The 20,230-nt window shown below is 38.3% G+C and overlaps 1 protein-coding gene across 2 annotated transcripts in view; it reads left to right on the top strand.

The window, feature by feature from the left end:
- The window catches only part of lyst (lysosomal trafficking regulator), a 73,799-nt gene continuing 53,569 nt past the window's right edge, over positions 1 to 20,230 (top strand). For both annotated transcript variants that reach the window (XM_042502737.1, XM_042502736.1), the window contains exons 1-4: positions 1 to 58; positions 1,476 to 1,760; positions 13,829 to 13,920; positions 19,967 to 20,165. In XM_042502737.1, coding sequence (XP_042358671.1) covers positions 1,680 to 1,760; positions 13,829 to 13,920; positions 19,967 to 20,165 — 372 coding nt within the window. In that variant the 5' untranslated portion in view covers positions 1 to 58; positions 1,476 to 1,679. The remainder of the gene's footprint in view (positions 59 to 1,475; positions 1,761 to 13,828; positions 13,921 to 19,966; positions 20,166 to 20,230) is intronic.

Here is a 20,230-nt window from a genome sequence, read left to right as displayed (position 1 = left end):
TTCAGTCTCTGCTGGACGAAGGCTAGCATTAGCTCCCTGTAATATATTGGAAACGAAGGTATGTATGAAAATGATTTCTTCCCACTCGAAACTTGATATTCCGAATGTAACAAAGATGTATCTACAGCCGGACCGTCCGCTTATTTCGTTAGAGGCCGTTAACGATGTGTTGTTTCCCTCTGCTTCACAGTTTTGACAGCTGCCTCACACAGTGCGATGCGGTGCAACAACAGCTAACGTTATGATTGTTAGCAAGACAACTAAAATATCAAAACATATATTTTGTTAATTGAAATAGGTCGCAGAGCCAATTAGATATAACCGCTCTTAGGTTATTATGATATTTATGAAAAAAGTATGCTTAAAATGATCGCGCTTTCTTGCTTTTGAGTTGTCAAGCTAGCTAAAACACAACACACTCAACTATCGAGTAGAACTTTCAAAATAAAAAAGTAGTTGCAACGTTTTGTTTTTAAAAAAGTAAAATACAGTACCCTGCTATAAACATGCAGAAATATCTATATCTATATCTATATATACAAAACCCACAAACTGCTCTTTTTGTGTTGAAAACCTTTTTGGCATTTTTGTCACACCATGGACCATATCTCTGAAGAAAATTTGATGTTTGGCTGCCTCAGTTATCCAAAAACAGAAGACAAAACATTTTTTTATAATTAATTTGGTAATGATTTCAGCAAAGTACTTCATATATGAATATAACTTTAGCAACTAGTGTCACTTTTCTGAAGGATATGGGACATTATATGAAACTATTCACTGACTTGACCAACAAAAAGGCTATCAAGACACTAAATATTTGTATCTTACAATACTTTTATTCAATGTAATGGATTTTTGTAACACCCTGTAGTGTAAATAACGAATGGAAAAAAAACAGCATTAAGTACATTCAGTTTAAAGTAACAATTAACAATGACAGAAGTAGGTCATACTAAATGTATGAAATAAATAAAAACAGGGTGCCAAGGATGCAAATACCGATGGTATTCAGGGTGTTAATAAATTATTATTTTATTTTGTTATTTTCAATAAAATACACACACACACACACACACACACACACACACACACACACACACACACACAAACAAACAAACAAACAAACCCGAAAAAAGGGATTTTCACATTATCTTATACGATATGTTCGAACCTACTGTTACACGTTAGATGCTTTTATTTTGAAAACATAATCCCATATCGGAAATTGGTTGCCTCCCTTTGCCTGCATAGTTGACGCAACCTCTGCCAGACACCTAGCTAGCTAGCTAGCTGAGTGTATTGCCCGAGTCCGTTTTGTTTTGGTTATGCTACAGTGTCGTCTTGAAGTTTCGGGTTCACGTCAGGTGCAAGTGCGTCATAAACAACTGTCAGTATCTGTGAGTGCGTGGGAGAAAGAGACTAACTGACTTACTGTGCTTTGCTAACCACTGTCACTTTGTATATTTCTGCAGGAGCACAATTTAAAAGTGGCAAAGCAGCGCAGTGAATCATGGATCTGCTATGAATGACTCGGGACAACATTTGGGGCTTTGTTCGGTGCTGTCCGGGGCACTTTCAGCCACCTGGAGGATTGGGAAGGACACCAAAAAGAGGATTTTGTCATTCCAGACTTCCTCAACGCCCTGACTGGTGTTGTACCTGGAGGTGTGGACGACATGGCCAGTCCACAGCAGACTGATCTGTCATATGCGTGGGAAAAGTACATGGATTGTAGACTGCAAGGAGCGGATCTGCAGGTAGGCGCTGCTGACAGACTCTCAGGAGGCTGTGTGATACATGCTCAGCTCAGGTTCCTTTTCTGGGGGCTGGTGATGCTAACTTTTAGTTTTCAGGACTACAAGGCAACAGTCCTGGAAAGAGCCTTAAGAAAATTTTAGGTTAGGTAGATCTTGTTTAGACTCACAAAGTATTTGTTTTCATCATGTCGAAGTTGCAAAACTGGCTATAAAGTAAAACTATGAAGTAAGAAATTTGACTCAATATATACTTTTAATCAATTTATTATTGCTCACTCTGAAATAACTTTGTTTATTCTGTTTACTTGTCAGGGACAAATATTAATAAATAATATTGTAAATATGCGTGAATTAGTCGGGAGGCTAGTTTTATCATCTATAATCTAGGGGTGCATAACATTGTTTTTTTTTTTGCCGATATCTGATATGCCGATATATTGCAAGTCAATAGGCCGATATTGAGATAGATTGATCATCAAGTCTCTTCTGTAGTCAAATTAATATATTATTATGCATGCACACTCTTACCGTGATCACCCACCAGCAGATGGAGACATGAAATACAATGATTTTTAATGTTTATAATATTAATTCATTGTGCAAAATGAGAAAAAAACATGTTGGCCGATTCTGGTAGTGAATTTTAAAGCCAGTATTGGCCGATACTGATGACTTGCCGATATTTTTGTCCATGCCTACTATAATCCCTGCCCAGGTGTAAAGCCTAAATCAGGTTTAAAAACAATAATCAAGACATATCAATTACAGTAAAACTAAAACACAGACATAAGCAGATCACAAACGTGCAGCAATATAAGCAGAGTTAATTACAGCAAAACACAAATAAAACACATAATTACAGATCAGATGAAAAAACAGAACAGTTGAGCAAAAACATGCACAAGCAAAGATGGGTATGACCAACAGTTTAACAGTAGCACCAAGGTAAGTAAAGCAACAGGGCAGATTGGCAGCACTGTTCACTGACATTTGCCAAATAAATAAAGGCATCCACATGCTGCTGACAGCCTAGGTGTCTCATAAGCCATGTTCTTAACTGTCTGTAAATCCTGTAGGAGGAGAGTTACCTGATGAGTGCTGGTACGCATTCCGTTCATGTTTCGCTTTAATTAAGAAGGCAGATTGACTGAAAGTAGATTTTCTCAGTAGGATAATGCAGTTTCCTCTTGTGACTCCTCTTGTAATCTGATTTGTATTTACCGGTTGCCTAACATAGTGGCTGAATGGGGGGAGGAGTCATGCTATGAACAACTTATATATGAGGCATATATTTGCATGTTTGATCAGCTTTCTGTTTCTTATAAGGGGGTTTCTTGTCTGTGTAGAATTTTAATTGAATACACCATAATCTAAATATTACCGCATCTGAGTGGCTCTTGGGTGCTGCTGTCGGTATGAGATTTGATTGATTACAAATGATCATCAAGGTAATATCATCTAATAACAGCAAACATCAAGGCCTTCCTTTAGTCTGCTCCTCATCATTCAAGCTGCCTGAAATACTATTTTTGCCTCAGCTGATCCGCGATGACTGACCATGAGCTAGAAGTGGCTTTTGCAAAAATGTTTTGCAGCTGTAGAAAATCGCACAGTGAAAAGAAAAATGTTACTCTACATAAACGCTTGAAAAGAAAAGCAGTAAAGGACAGAGTTTAAATAGAGTAAATAACTTTTGCGTTAAGTGCTAAACTAGTTTAGACTATAAAAAGAAAACTTCAAATGAAACATCTGTGTAGAGACGTGCAGTAGAGTACAGATGCCTGTTTTTATAAGATTTCCTTTTTAGACTGAGAGAAGATTGTTTGTCTTCAGGCTCATTTTGTACAGAATTATGTATAATTGTATGAGGTAATGGCAGGAGCGTCATTCAGTTTGTGTCATTCTGTCATTGTGGTAGGAACAAGCAGTGAAAAACTAGAAGAAAATGAAAGAGAATGACTCCCCTCGATGCATAGGACATGTCTTAAATCCTCCTGAAGGTCTCCAGATGCCACTTTTAGAACCAGAAATGTAACCGGCACACAGCACAAGCAGGACTGGCAGTGAGTCACTGCACAGAGTTACAGGCAGGTGTTAACCACAGATTGCTTGTTATGAGTGTTGCGCAAGTGCACTTTTATTCTTTTGTGGTATATTACAGGACTGAGAGACTCTGAAATCTCTTTTCAGCCACTGCAGCTCTTTTCACCCCCCCCCCCCCCGTCAGAGAGAACAAACAGCAGCCAGATCACGAGACTTGGATTAGGATGGGACTGCAGGCAGAGATCTGCCCTGCACACACACACACACACACGCACACACACACACACACACACACACACACACACGCACACAGAGATGAGCTGATTTAACCATTAAATCAGTGCATTATTTTTGATTAATCATGTGCAAGTCGTCCTTAAAAGACAGATCTGCTATCATTTTCAAAGCTAATGAGTGCTGAGAAAGCCTGTAGGGTTCTCATTCTGGGAAACAATGGCTTCCTCCCTATATAGTCATCATGTCTGTGGTGGTGTGTTTGCTTTGTTGCTTTGTTAATCATGTTGGTGTGCATTAGGATATCAGCTGTGGAAATTGTGCTGGCTTGTTCTCAGTTGTCATAGTAATACAAACGCTTGGATTGCACCAAGTAGCTCTGCCTTTCTTTTATTTGAAACTTTTTATGTCACTTTCGACCCCCATGGGAAGACAGTGTTTGCTCCTCCACTTGTCACTGTCGCTGTGATCAAAGTGTTGTGTGTGTGAGATGCAGAAAGATGTTGAAGTGATCACAGCTGTAGTTTGCTGATACCGTCGCTTTCCCTCCTGATTGAATCTGATGGGGACAAACAGTGACAGGCTATAGCACTCACATGGATACTGTTGCACTGCTTGCACATTATATTTTCCTCCAGCTCATTCTGCCGTCAATGCACAAGAGTACACTGTACATTCCTACCATCTGTGGCGTCTGCTAGTCATCACAGTCAGTATACAGGTAAACATGATTAAATGATCATGGAAACTGGCCAGCATCTGAAAGGCCCTTGTTTTAGTGCCCGCCAGACAGCAAGACTTTGCCCTGCTGCTGTGTATCTAATTCTGTGATCACACTTTATAGTGAAATGTGGAGGGCAAAAAGACACCTTCTCCTGCAGCAATCAATAAGATACCAAAAAAGTGTTAAAGTACTGCAGCTTCCCTCATCTTTTATTCTTTGCATTCTTGTCTCATCTCTTTCATCTGCATTTCTTTCAGGGTTAACTCCCCCACTTGTGTTTCTGTCACTTATACAGCACAGAGACAGGAACAGTGGTATCTGGGATGTCTTAGTGTCTTAAAGTCTAACCATGACCTGATGCTTAAACATAGTCTTCCCTCTTCTGTTTCCTGTTGACTCTTCCTCAATAAATACTTTTCTCGGAAAGCAGAAATGCCATAAAAAGATTTTCACCGCCGCTAGTATTTTTTTGGGTCAAAAGGAACTGCAGTCTCAATGGGGGACGGAGCAAACTGTTGTGGTGGATCTGTCTTGCTTTGTTTATAAAGGAGACATTGGTGGTATCCTCCTACTTGCTATCTATTGCCTGTACATTAATGTTCCTTACATAACAGGATTTACTATATGGATAGTGAAACCCACTGTGATCAAACTCACTCTTTGTATTTAATCTATAGGATTTTATTTAAATAAGCGTTTTGGCATTATAGCCTCACTATCAAGGGATTTCTGGCATTAAGCTTTTTTTTAGTTCTTTAGAATTTCCTCTTTTATGGAGCCAAAACTAGTGTGCTCAGCTACAAAGGAAACTTGCCTTTGGCACATTTGCATCAAAGTATCTGTGGGGACACTTTCCATTCTGCCCAGTCTCTGAATCTTGATGAGCAGAGTAAATTTAGTTGAATGGTTACCTGGCCCGGAGCCAAGCCAGAGACCTGGTTTTGTTGCTTGTGGGATTGTTCAGTTTCATTATGAGCTAACAGGATGTTTCAAAACACCTCAGTCTGGTGTTTGGAGCACTTCACTTTTCTGGTCCTTTGGTACCAAGGGGCTCCAGCTAATTGATCTTTGTGGGCTCTGCCTCATTTATTTCTTTAAATTCAGTCAGTTGCAGTCTGGGTCTAATGTTAACTCTCTTTGAATTCATTTTTTTTTTTCCAAAAAATGGAAGACCTGTATTTGAAAAGACATGTTCCTTCAGAGTGATTGGACTCATCTTGTAAGTATTGCTCTGTTGCTGCTCTAAGATCAGTCGTGTTTTGAATGTTTATAATCCTGATGGGTTGTGATGTAAATGTCCACTGTCTGCCCATTGTAACCTAATCTCTTCAACAACAGATAGTTGTGTGTAAAGCTGATTAAACACAGTGATTTTCTGAATTAGGACAATCCTGGTCACATATTCCATCCACATTACTTGTCATTAGCTTTCTAAGCTCACTCCTGTGCTTTACATTCCCTGTGTGGTAAAGCCCTGAATCCTTGTCTAAAGAAGATTAAACTTGTCGAGCACAACATAAGGCAGAATGGAGTGAATACTAAAGAGGGAGTAAAGATGGCAGTGCTGGTTCAATTCATCCCCAAAATTTTTTGTTTGGCTTGTCAGAATTGAACAATGTGTGCACCATATTTCATGTCTGGATGTGCTGTGTGCATTATTTCCATGAATGTATTATCAGATGCATTATGATGTGTAGTTTGTGTAGCATTAAGGTCAGCTGTAACATGTAACACTACTCTAGCTATCTAAAGCAATTGATGATGATGTGTATGTATCATATACCATATCTGAGCAGTTAAGAGCATAAAACATGATTGCGACATTAATTAGACTCTTGTAATGTTCACATAACAGTCTAGTAAAATTAAAAAAAACTGGATAGTGTTAGTTGACTACCATATATCCAACGGTTTATTAAAAGACCTGCATAAATCCTGTCAGTTTAAAGGGACAGTTCACCCCCAAATCAAACACCTGTATTTTTTTCCTCTAACCTGTGTGAGATGATGAGTGTTTGAGAAATCTGCTGCAGAGATGTCTGACTTCTCTCCAATATAAAGGAACTATATTGTGCTCAGTTTTTGGTGCTAAAAGCACAGTTTTTTATTTAACTATTTAAACTCAACAGTTATGTTTTTTTTTTTTTTTCAGAAATGGTGACAGACATTGTTGTGAGCAGTTTCATTAAGGAGCTATTTTCTCTCTACCAAACTACACCCTCCAACAGTATCACCACAAAGACAGAGGCATGCATCTAATGCTTGCTCACTTAGCACCGCAGAGCTAGCTAACATTACAGCTTAGCCAGGGAGGACGCCATTATTGTTTACGTCTCGTGCTGTGGAGCATGATCCTCCCGTCCATGCATAGATGCACACTTCTTTCCACGCAATGATTTGGCTGTGGAGTGTAGTTTGGTTGAAAGCAAATAGTTCCTTCACGAAACTACTCATAGGTTTGGATCACAATTTCTGGAAAGTGAAAGTGCTAAGACATTTGTAAATAGCACTACACAGCAACAGTGCAATAACATTTTTCTTTTTTTTCATAATTTTATTTTATGTTATGTCTTCATATTTTTGCATTGTGTTTAATATGTTATGCACCCAATCATCAAGACAAATGCCCTGTAGTTGTAAAGTTACTTGGCAATGAAAACAATGCGTATTTTAGATTTTGGGTTGAACTGTCACTGTAACCCTAGTTCATTTGTTATTACATGATTGTTTCATGTGAATTGTGTTACAGTGTATAAACGGCATTGTTTCTCAGTAAAAACCATAACTGAAATACAATTCAGTACATTATCTGTCTTGGCAGTTGAGAATCATAATCACTTATTCAGTGCATTTCTGGAAAATTACAAGACTTTTTATAAGACTCAAAATAAACAACCAACCAACCCGGTGATATGAGCCTACGTGTATTTAGAGTTAGTAATATCTAATCTCTAGTGATGGTGAAGTTTCGCAGTCCTGAGAAAGCATAAATTAGAAATTATCAGCCTGCTTATTTAAAAAAACAAAAAAAAACTGTTTGATGACTCTGTCTCCTTTACTCCACAGTATTTTGCCTTTAATACCCTTGCATATTTGAGTAAATTCACTATGACACTGCTCTTTCAGTAAAATTCTCGTGCTGATGATCCAAAAATAGTGTGCTGTTAGGCTCCCGACACTTCTTTATCCAAAGCTTGTTGAGCATTTAACTTAATGTGTTGTGACTTTCATGATTTCTAGTATGTTGTGAAGTGAAGTTGCTTTCTCAGGCGAGCTGGTTGACCACAGAGCTTGTTTCACATCTGCATTTATTGTTCCGTCCTCACTTTCAACCTAACTCTTACTCGCTCTGGTCTCCAGGGCTGTACCAAACGATTGACTGAATGAATGAATAATTCATGTCTGTAGCTCTGGGTTGAGTCAGAGTCCAACCATTGCTCTATCTCAGCTTTTTCCACCCAGTGGCATGTTATTAAGTTGGATCTCCTCCTCAAAAACAGAGTTGCTCTGTCCATCAGGGAAGAGAAAGGCCAGAGCAGGATGTTTGGATTGTAATTTTGACCAACACCAGTTTGCACTCTCTTTCCCTGTAATGGAAACAATGAAGCAGAGAGTGCAGCATTTTCATTTCCTGCATAGTGGCTAAAGGTCACTGTTTCTGACAGAGCTGATCTGACACGGACAAAAACACAAACATGGTGTTTGATGGTAGCCTCTTGACATTTTGTCGTGTGTCTTAATGGAAAAAAAAGAGGGTTATTTTTGTTGTGTGAAGCAGCTTTGCTCTCTGACTTTAGTTTGTGAGGAAATGTGGAACGTTAGGGACTTCTCATGATGCTCATCACCCAAATGTCAAATTAGATCAGTAGGGATCTCAAACCGGAAAAAAAACATTGCATAACCAACGCCCCACGTCCTCTCTCACGAGGACAGGATCACATCGCTTTCACTGCCTCTGCCAAGATGTAGTCTACCCAATTATCCAAGAGAGCTTGAGAGGAAAGTCTGTACCAGTGCGAGTGACTCAGCCGTCAGACTCCCATGACTAGGCCTCCCGTGATTGTCTGTTTTGGATAAAGGTAGAGTAAAAGACAGGTCACAGCCACCTTGTCCGGCCAGTTACGGAAACTTTGGTTGGGCTTTCAGTATTCAAACATGTATTCCTCTCCCTTAGAGCAGCCATCTGAAAAAAGAAAAATATAAAACAGAGCCCTAAATATAAAAAACAAAGCCAGAGAGTTAGAGTGGATGTGTTTCGTTCCTAAGGTTTCCCTAAAGAAACAGATTTACTGGGAATTAGTGGCATCTGGCAGTGAGGATTGCAAATTACAACCACTTTGAACTTCTCCTGATTGAAATTCCTTCAGTGTTCATTGTTAAGGAGGTTTTTACCGGGAGCTGAATTATCTGCAGAGGTCTCTCCCTCTCCATAATGAATGGACCAAGTGATTAATCAGTTTCTGTTTTTGCTGCTCAACACGTCATACTCAAGCCCCTAGCTCAGCACCTGCTAATGTGCACTTAGCTTTTTTTTGTGATTACTTAATGTGTGCTCACCTTATTTTTGACCCAGACATGCAGAGAGTTTTTACCGTGGGCTGAAATATCCACAGAGGTCTCCTTCTCTCCAAAAAGAACAGATCAGATGATTTAGGATAATAAAAACACAGAATCAAGCAGTTTCACATCACAAATCTGTGTTTCTCCAATGCAGTTCCGCTCGTCGGTCTAGGGCTAGTTGCCCAGCAACTGCCGCACCTGAGTGCTCTTTTTTTTTCTCTGGTAACTTATGATCCAGACGTTCAGGGAGTTTTTACCAGGAGCCGAATTATCTGCAGAGATTCGGTGAGGATCCGGTGATTTAAACCAGTAAAAATACTGAATAAAGAAGTGTCACGTTAAAAAAAGGTGTTTTTTTCTTCCAATGTTGTTTGTTGCGGAGGGGCTGCTAACTACAGTGGCTGACGTGAAAACCCTAATGGCCCTATCTAGAGCCAGTGTTAGATCAGAGTTAGAAACATGGCAATCTCCATGGACAGGGACCTGCTTCCTATGTATAAAAAAACCCCAACACAATTTAAGCTGAACACCAACTTTTATTTTCAGATGATTATACACTAAAGAAAACATACTTATTTTATTATACTTCATTTCTTTCAATAGATGCCCCTAAAGCCTACACACTGGACCTTAAAGCTAGTGTCAGCGCCATGCTGTTCTGTAACTGAATCTGATCTCTGACTCTACTTGACCAGGCAAGAAATTAGTCTTCCTGAAATATTATTAAAAGTGAGTAAGAGTGTTGTTTTTTTTTCCCCTCAACTCTGATGATTCTATGTTGAATCAATAAGTCGATGTCAGACAGCTCATGAACTTACACAGCAAGGAGTTGGATGAAAGGAGAGGTCTGCAACACCAAAATGATATATGGTTAAATTGTGTAAAGTGAATTCTTGTCAACAAATCATAAACTGAATAAAAAAAATAGACCTTAACATTCAAGTGTCAATAAGTGAAATCTGCAGCTTGTTTGTCCCAATCATCTAGATAGTTTGAGATGTCCGCATGACAAATGAGCAAATAAAGAAGTTCATCACTGCAGAGGAAAGGTCAAAGCTTCCTTTTTGTTTACAGAAATGTGTTCTCGGGGCTTTGTGAACTGTTGATTTCCCCTCAAGCTGTATTAATCAGTATTGGCAGTCTCTCCATTATCAAATCACCCTGGCTGGTTTGTGCCGAGTGCATTGTAATATTGGATTAGAGCCTCGGAGGAAAAAACAACCCTGTTGCTGGGAAATTAGTGTTATCGTAAAACTGCTCAGTTTCCCTTTCCCATATGAGAAGTACGGCCACAACAGGTACACTGATAACACAAGGACAAATCAAGTCATTTCAGATGCTCATTTCGGGAGATTAACTTTAATAGACTGAGTGCACAGCTCTCAGCATAGCTCTAGGGCTTATTTTTTAAACTAATAACAGTTTTGGCAACCTTGAAGCTTTGATTTCCGGCCAGTCACCCCCCCTGTTTATCTCTGCTCTTATCTATTGCTGCAGTTATTTCTTTCACCTTTTATGTTCTTGTCAGCTTTCGTGTTTTAGCCCTGTCCTCTCCTGTGTCCGTCATGATCCATGCATTTCTTTCTCTTCCTTTTTTTCCATCTCCTATGTGTGATGTTGTCCAGCTCCCTGGTGTGCAGTGACCCCCACCCACCCACCTACCTAACCCCCCCCACTGTTCGGGTGGGTTGTTGCCTCAGCTTTTGAAGTGTCACCCCTCTGCCCCTCCCTGACCCTGGTGAGTGTGGTCAACTCCGTCATGACTTGCAGCTTTAAATTTTGCCACGCTTGACATATATGTGTTTATCTTTCAGCCCATGACATATTTTCTAGTGACATCTTTTCTTAATGAAAGTCACAGTGGTAACAAGTAAGACAAAACTAGCTTTGACAGTTATGACACAGGAAGGAAGTTGACTCACCATGTAACTAAACAAAGCTGGGTTTTGCCAGAAGAGTAGCCTCGGTCCCTGTCCTCATTTTGACGGTTAGCAGCAAAAGCCGAGGTGTGACTTAACGGCAGACACCTGAATAACCGATTTGGAGGTTTCCCTCTTGTGTTTTAGTCATGGAGAGTGAGTAAATCAGTTTTAAAGATATGCATAGCAGGATATTCATATGTCTTAGGGCATGTAAAGAAGACACGGAAAATAGTAAGCGCACTGCAACTGTAAATTATGCCAGATTGACTCTTTAAAGAGCTGTTTCGCATCGCTTAGTTTCTGTTTTTAGATTCCAGAATTGAGTCGATGTAGAAATCTGTCTCCATGCCTCTGAATGATTTGCTGTGGAGTAACTGTGACATATCACTGTGTCCAAATTAGTATGGAGTTATACTTCCACTTTATTTTTTAGTGGGGAATCAAAATGTGAAATTGTATGCTGGTGCAAGTACACTTAAACTGGAAAAAATACACGCATTATAATCTTTTTGTGGTGACTGGATTGGATACCTGTAAAGTGAAGTGCCAGTGTTAGTTAATGCATATTTTCTTATCATGTAAGAGGAATTAAAGATGAGTGGTTTGGAAACAAAAAAGTTTACATTTAGTAATTCTCACCAAAACACACTGTGTGTCCTTGAGTTCTTCATTGAATGTGTTTCATTCCTCATAAAACATTTGCAAAGCCATTTTTTAAATATACTTTAAACTTCACATTGTCTAAATCCTTGTTTGCTTGCTCTGGCCTCTTCTTCACCGGCACCACTACCCTTGTTTTGGGGTTATTGCCACCAACTGTCAATCAATAGACTGGGGCTGCATGATATGCAAACATATTATGTATTAAAAATATATTACAAAATTATAAAAATATTTCAGTTATTTCGGCAGATATTTTGATTAAAATATGAGTTGCAATTTTAGTGGAAATGGCAATTTTTGAATTTAATTTTTAGTGAAAGAAATATAAAATTGATGATCGTGGGTTTTTTGTGCTCTGTACCAAACAAGCACATCCCCAATCCCACATTTACTATTTGTAAGAATTTGCAGCTTTTTTGATATCGATAATATTTTATGTGTTGGGCACAAATTGAAAACGCTATATTGTTAAGGAGAACTATAATAATAAAAATAAAATGTTTTTACCCAACTTACTTTCTAATGTATAGTTAAGGTCACATTTTAGAATAATTTCAAGGGAGAAAATAAACATTTTTATTGAACTGCCTCAAATGAGGATTATTGAAAAACTGTGATTGGTTAATTTCTGAAAGTCTCATAGTTTGCAGCAAACAATTTTGTCAAAATTCAGTAAAAAGACCTTTTTGTTTCATTACAAAGATTCATATGTTGCCTTACATTAAAGCACCAACTATAGCAGTGTGAAAATCATAACTTAAAATATATCTTTCAATGGGAGAATATGCATCTGACTTAAACATTTGACAAATACTGTTATTGTGAGAGTGTGCATTTTTGACTATGCTCAGCAACTATTTAGTGAATCCACACACTTATCCTCTATATGCATCCCTTTATAACAGTAAATAATAAATGACATAGCTCTTTAATTTTAGTTCATTTTATGTAAAGCTAGTTTTTCCCATGCTGTCAGTGTCCTGTGATGCCATTGTAGGCCAGACTGCGTGTAATGTGATTGGTACTGTGTGGTGTCTATTCTCTGGCTTTGTGACCCAGACACTCAGCACAGCCACATCAGTCAGGGATCAGCGTTGCTTGAATGAATCCAGTCAGTGGTGTCAGATTAGCAGAGGAGTAAAGCTAGCTCCTGGGCGGCGTGAGCAAAGGTGGGACGCTGGTTTAGACAGTCGCATGTCTGCCGGGAAGACATTAACACACTACCCTGCAACCGGTAATGCAGTTAAAAGCGGTCAGGTGGCTTACCTTGGTTTGAGGAATGTCCTGATTGCCTTGCCAACTCTGGCGGTGAGAGATTCCAGCTGTTCGGACAGGCGCTGACCTAAACTCTGTAATGAGGATGAATTAATCTTTATATTCAGGTATTCTCCAGTGCTGTTCTTTTATTGCTGATTGTGATTTTAAATAGCAAAATGCTTTCCACCAGGCTATTGTTCAAAGTAATGAGCCTTTTCATTGAACATAAATAGGAAGAGTTGTACAGAGATAAAAACAAAAAAAGCAATGCCTAAAATGTGACTCTAGGTTCTGGGAATTGAATTATTATTGTGCTATTTTTTCATGAAACAGTGACACAAGGGTACTTTTTGGTCCAATGCTTTTATATTTGGATGTTAGAGAGGAGGAATGAAATATACTGACTTTAACCACTGCGTCTGACCTGATGAATCAATACAAGAGAAACAGTTCTATGTAACGACATTAGCGGCTATTACATCACAATCTAATTGACTTCACCGTCATCTAAAACGACTACAAATCAGAAAATCATTGAGAGTAATGTCACAATGGTTTAAGTGAAACGTTACTGTTTTCATTTTGATTCCCCCTCATGTGAGAGCAAGTAATAACACGTGTTTGATTTATGTTCCTGCTCTTGTGTCTTATCTGTGTCTTATCAGGTCAGCCTTCAGGGTCTGGAGAATTTCCTCTGTCTCTTCCACTATGTGCAGCACCACCCCAACAGAAGCACCAAAGATGCTCTGAAATTCTGGTAGGTCTCGTTACTGTTTTTACATCTTTAAATGTACTGTGATGAAGGTTTAGTCTGACTAAAGGTGGGTAACATCTTGCGTTATAATGTAATCCAGTTAAGGGGGGTCATGAACTGCAGCCTTAAAGACTACAGGGTGTTCAGTCAACAACCCAATGATAAAATTGACTTGATGAGTTTTGTAGTTGGCAAATAGTAACTGCAAACATACAGCTACTTTGGTCTTTTCTCTGGTCTCTACCAAAGAGAAGTGACTGCAGAAGTGACAAAATTATTTTTTTTCTGTCCCTCCACTATAGTAGAGGTTGCAGACATTATGCAATTGTGGTGCATTAGCTTTTTCTGAGTACCTTGCTGCATAGATTTCCATATTGATGAGGAAAATCATAGACATTAGGCACCCCGAGTGCCTCTTGTTTGTATTCTGTTCAGTGTAAATAAGAGACACACACACACACACACACACACACACACACACACAAAAACCCCCAAGAATTAAGTGAGTGCATTAGCATATGTGAACTTTGTGTTCCCTCAGATGAAAAGTGATTAGTTTGAAAGGTGTGTTGGTTAAAATGGCTGAAATAATGTCCTTGTTTAAAGACAAGCTTAAGGCAGTTTAATGTTTCGCTCTGTGAGATCAACCATTGAATGGACTGTGTTTTTAATTTTTTGAAGCTTTTATCTGCAATAATTGGGCACTTAGCTAACAGATGTTGTACAAATGGAAGAGCTGGTTTGTTGCAAAGTATACTGTCATTACACTGTTGTGGACTGGACTGGACTGGAAGTTTGACAACCCACATGGTTTTATTTGTAGATCATTGATGCAAATTTATCATTCAGGGTTCACATGATCATGGAAAAAACTGAAAAAGTGACAATTTCGCAATCCCATTTCCATGCCTGGGAAATTCACAGAGGAAGTCATAATCATTGAGAGTTTTGAAAAGTCATGGAATTTTGTTGCGTATGAAGAATTGTTACAGTAATTTCCTGTAGTAATCTTGAAAGCCAGTGTCAGTTTGATACAAGTGCTGGTGAAGCGATTGTTTAATTAAGGGCAATATATTGACTTTGCGTATAGTCTGAATTAATTAAAGTAAATATTAACTTAAAGCCAACTGTTAGAGATTGTAAAAGGTTGCTGTTTAGCTAGAGTAAAATATAATATACAGTTCTGTGTGTGTTATATGTTGTGAATGGTCATGGAAGTTTTATTATGGGTCCTTGAAAATCTGAAATTTTGTCCATGAAAATAAACGTGAACTGTGATGATAACAGCATTGTGTAAAAAGCCTTTAAAAGCAGTGTTGATTTGTAGATATCATCTGAACAGGACAAGTATGAACCTTAATCACTTCTTTTGGCATAAATCAGAGATTACAATCAATTTACAGATTATCATGATGTATTCAGTGGTCGTTTACAAACATCCATCAGAAGTTACCACATGCCTAAGTGACAAATTTGAATTGATCAGACAGAGTAAACTAAAGCAGTTAGCAACCCACAGTGAATAAATCACTCCACTCATACATCTTGTGCATTCACACTCTTGATTTCTCATTGTTTGCAGTTGAACTAGATATATTGATGTAGTTAATCATGTGGATAAACCATGTCTAAACCAAAAGCCTCCGTGACCTCATTATAGCTCGTGACACTCTATTAACAGTTCAGTGTACACACAGGAATCCTGGTTCAAGACACTAACCCAGAGAGTGTTTGAATACCATCCATTGCTTTAAGTGTCCTCTTTGTCCTTTTTGCTTTGACAAAATGAAGCCAGTATTTCTTCACTTTCTTGACTACCTCAAAGGGGCAGGGCTGAATAAAGCCTCTGCTGTGTAAATAACTCAGTTGGTATGAGAAACATCACAATAATTGGCCAGAGGGGAAATGCAAAATTTGAGATCTGCAGGAAAGAGGTGTCTTTTCCAGCAGGGTGATATCATGGAAATCATTACTCTGAATACTAAGCCTCTAATCGATGTCTTGTGGGTGTGATAATGCCTGAGAGAATGATGGCTCAAAGATGGTGGAAAAAAATAGAATAATGCTTTTATTATTTGACAAGGAAATCCTGTGTCTTGAAAATCTGTGGGGCTTTAATTATTCTCCATTGATTTTTTTCTAAATTACTTTGCAATGCAGCCAGAACTGTCAGTATGCCAGGTGTTTGTTTTGAAGGCATTGTATCTAATTTAATAATATATTTACATAATACATTTCTCCTAGCCCTGAGCTGATTATGTCTGTGTTTTAGCTTAGCTTTCAATTGAGATAAACTGCATGTGTAACTTAGATAATGCAATGCAAACACCAGCTTTATTATAAATTACAGTCACAATGACACATTAAAGCCGTAGTTGGTAGCTTTTATAAAAGTGATTTTTTGTCATGTTTGCTGAATCTTTCGCTATATTCATATAGTATAGTATGAGACAAAGAATCTGTGAAGAAAAGTTATGTTCCTCTTTTGGGTTTGGTATAGCTTATACTGGCATTACTACACATGAAGGAAAACAATCAAGACTGAGGAGTCTCCAACGCAGCTGTCAATCTCTGCCCATGAACTGCGGCCAAACTGTCAATTGTGATCAGATATGATCAAGATTCTGTTACTGCATTGCTATATCTTGCCTCAAATGGTTTCGGAAACATATATCAGTTTACTATATAGCTGTTAAATGACCTGTCTGCCATGTTGAAAACATCAGTAGAGCTTAACACTAAAATATCTTATCTGACAGCATTTGAGGCTAGAAATAGACAATGCAGTAACAGAGTCTTCATTCATATTTGATCAGTGCTGCCTGCGCAGTTTGACCGCAGTTCACAAGCAGTGACTGACATGATTGACAGCTGCTTCAGAGACTCCTCGGCTCTGAGCTGTGGTATATTCTTGAAAATGCCACTGGAAGCACAAGGAGTGGGAGAAGAAACCATGTTTTTTTATCTGTCTCGTGCTGTATTGAGAGCAAGTATAGCAATACCGCAAATATGGCAAAAAGTTATTTTTATAAAAGCTACAAACTGTATCTTTAAGCATTTCAGAGCATCTGACAAAACCTGTGACCTAAATAAGCTCAATTCAGTGGATAGACGATCTGCTGAATATTTCTCCCAGACTGAAGCTGAATTATCATGGTAATCTTGAATTTCAACTGCAGTGACACAGTGTCACTAAATACTTTCTAGTGACACACTGTAGCGTAGTAGTTTCAGAGGACAATTCAGTATAAGGTAGGGCAGTTGATATGGCTAAATGTTTTTTAATATCCACGTATTAATATTTCTATCTTTGCAATGGCACAATGATCAAATCGATGATCAATTTAATGAACTGTCTACCACTGTGTAGTACATTAGACAAAATTCATCACACATGTAAAACAAAAACCAAAAAACAATTTTTGCTAGTTTTTAATTACAGTGGGGTTGGAATCATCAAATTGGACAACATTTTTCAGATCTTTCTCAGCTCTTAATGTGTACAGTGTCTGTTGGTTGGTCTTAATGTTAATTGTCCATGTGTTAAAAGTTGTAAAGCTCGACTCAGTACTGTGTTGTGTTGCTGTCTGAGCTGTAGGAGCCTCTCTTGTATACATAATTACATAAACAGGAGTTGCTGTGCAGTATGTGCACCTATACAGGTAGGGTCAGACAAAGTTTACTTTAAGTACAGTGATTGGTTTGTTTTTGCTGCATCCTTATCTTTCCCTCAGCTTTACTATTATATTCTTGACCAATTCTTCAATTGGTCTTGCTACAAGAGGGCTACAAGCACAAAAGCAAGTATTTTGAGAGATATTGCAATATGAGTCAAAATGTAGTATAAATGGTGATATTTGCATTTCATTTCATTTTGAATTGAATTGAATTTCACTTTTGTCTCTTAATCCTCTGTCTCTCAGTTATGCTTGTGAAAATCACCTAGTAGTAGTAGTAGTAGTAACCCCCCTATGAAGATGCAGAAACAGTTTATCTACTGTGCTCCTCAGTAGAAGTAGAATGTAGGTCTTACTGTGGCAGAAATGTTCTAAAAAAAAATCTATCCAAAAGAGTGGAAACACAACATAATGTATTTAGCCAATTATTTTTTGAAAATCTTGTGGTCTCAATTAAAGCTAGGAATAGACCTGTAATTAATTAAAAAAGGGGTTAATGAGTAATAAAAACATGTTTTGTACGTTATTTTGTACACATCTTAATGGAATTAGTGTATCTTTTGGAAACTTACAATCTTGATTTCTTCAAGAATGAAATTAGGAATAATAGAAGAATAGAACTACATTGTACAAGTACATTGCGGATTTCATCTTGTAATATAGGGCACTGTATGCTTTATCAAGGATAACTTGTCTCCTTTGGTGCTTTTGCTTGTTGTTCCAAGTAGGCCTTTTTGTTTTTCAAAAAAATAAAAAATAAAAAAAAATCCCAAAACAGTTATTGTAGTGCAGAATACAAGGACCGTTACTGTGAATGATGGTCGATTACTGAGGTCTTCCACAGGGCACCAGGGGCTTGTCAGTATTCTCCAGTCCAGTCCCCTCGCCATGTGACATCACATGCTTTCATGTGATACGCTGATCTGCTGCGAATCTGGAAAGCTTCCATTTGAAATTCCAATTTAATGGAATTTGTGCTGCAGAACAGAAAATTCAGTCAGCAGTCGTGTGAGGAGGTATGCAGATACAGCCAGCAGAGCTGCAGTCAGGCACGGAGCAGACACAAGATGACTGGAGGGAAACCATTTGTCCCAGTAACATTTGGTGAGATGAAATTAGTTTGGTATAAATTAAATACTTGTAGATATTATTACCCAGCAGTCCTCTATGTATTATTATTATGTTGTAAGTAGGTTTGGGTCTGTGCTGCATCTAAATGGCAGGAATGTAAAAGCGGAGTTATTTGGTTACTCTCAGTTGGAATTAGCTATGGCTCAGTCCTGTGGGCATGTCTTAAATCATGTTGATCTGTATTATTGGGGTTGTCCTGTAAAGCAGGGGTGTATCTGAAGCTGTGAAGGGAGAAAGATGTGAAGTGTGTGTTTTATGTTGAGACCTGAACACTAGCTTGGATGTGCTCTATGAAAGCACAACAGTTGGTTTTGCTTATTGAGATGAAACGTTGTTGGAACATGGGTGCCACCATGTTGTTAGCTTGGGCTTTTTGAGGGAGTTCACTTTGGCTTTTTTATTTTCCCACGATTTGTATCAGTGTTGGTATCCAGGCATTTCCCTTACATTGACTCTAAAAGAAGGACTAATATGATTAAACTGCAGCTTTGTCACATTAGTACTGTACATTTACAGATAATATTTAAAACACACTTGAGCATAATGCTTAACTGTCATTTTTGCAAACTTGTCTTTTTAAATTTTCTTTGCTTTTCCATACTTGATTCCTACTTTGTCCTCTGAACATGCACTGGAAAGAGGTATTATTTCTTAAAACCAAGTAAGCAATAAATACATTGAATACTACTTACTTTCAAGTAACCAAGCAGAAATGTGATTGGTATGTTTTTAAGACTGTCAAATTGAGCAAGCATTGTGGTAGAAATTGTTGTTTCTCTGTAAAACAATAGTACATGGTCTAAACATACTCTATATGAAGGTGTTCTGAGATGAGTTTTGTTATGATTTGGCTCTATATAAATAAAACTGACTTCATTTAACCATTTTGGTTTTCCTTAAAATTACTTCCATAATCTTACCTTTCTACCTCATATAAATCTGTTTGGCTTTACTTTCACTGCCAAAGGATATCTCTATTAAGAGTTAAAACAGGAAAAAAACAAAGTTTGGGACTTTGCCAGAGATTTTTAAGGAGGCGGTTTGGCCAATTAAGTCTGTGAAGATGATTTCTCAGCTTTTCGTTTTTATTTACTGTATTATATAACTCATAATGTTACACAGAAACAACATTGTATGGTTTTCTTTTATTATGAAGGACGACCTTCGTCATAGTAGTTCTGAGTGTGTGTGCAGATTTGATTGTGCCCCAGCTTCATGATATTTTATGTTTTCTGTTGTAGCTCAGACATGAGTGGAGCCAGTAACACACTGGCCAGAGAGTTCCTGACTGATGTACATCAACTATGCAGTGCAGTGGCCCAGAGAGCGGAGGCACGGGAGGAAGATGAGGAGGAGAGTCACATGGTAGCACTGGGAGAATACCTGGTGAGGGGACGGGGCTTCCTGTTGCTCAGCACGCTGGACTCCATCATTGACCAGGTGAGGACGTTCAAAGCGACAAATTATTCAATCATGAAAAACATCCCCACTGATCAGTCAAGATC

This window comes from Plectropomus leopardus, chromosome 15 (assembly GCF_008729295.1).
Source record: "Plectropomus leopardus isolate mb chromosome 15, YSFRI_Pleo_2.0, whole genome shotgun sequence".
Lineage (NCBI taxonomy): Eukaryota > Metazoa > Chordata > Actinopteri > Perciformes > Serranidae > Plectropomus > Plectropomus leopardus.
Note: the sequence above shows the minus strand (reverse complement) of the source record. Positions and strands in the feature narration are given on the sequence as shown.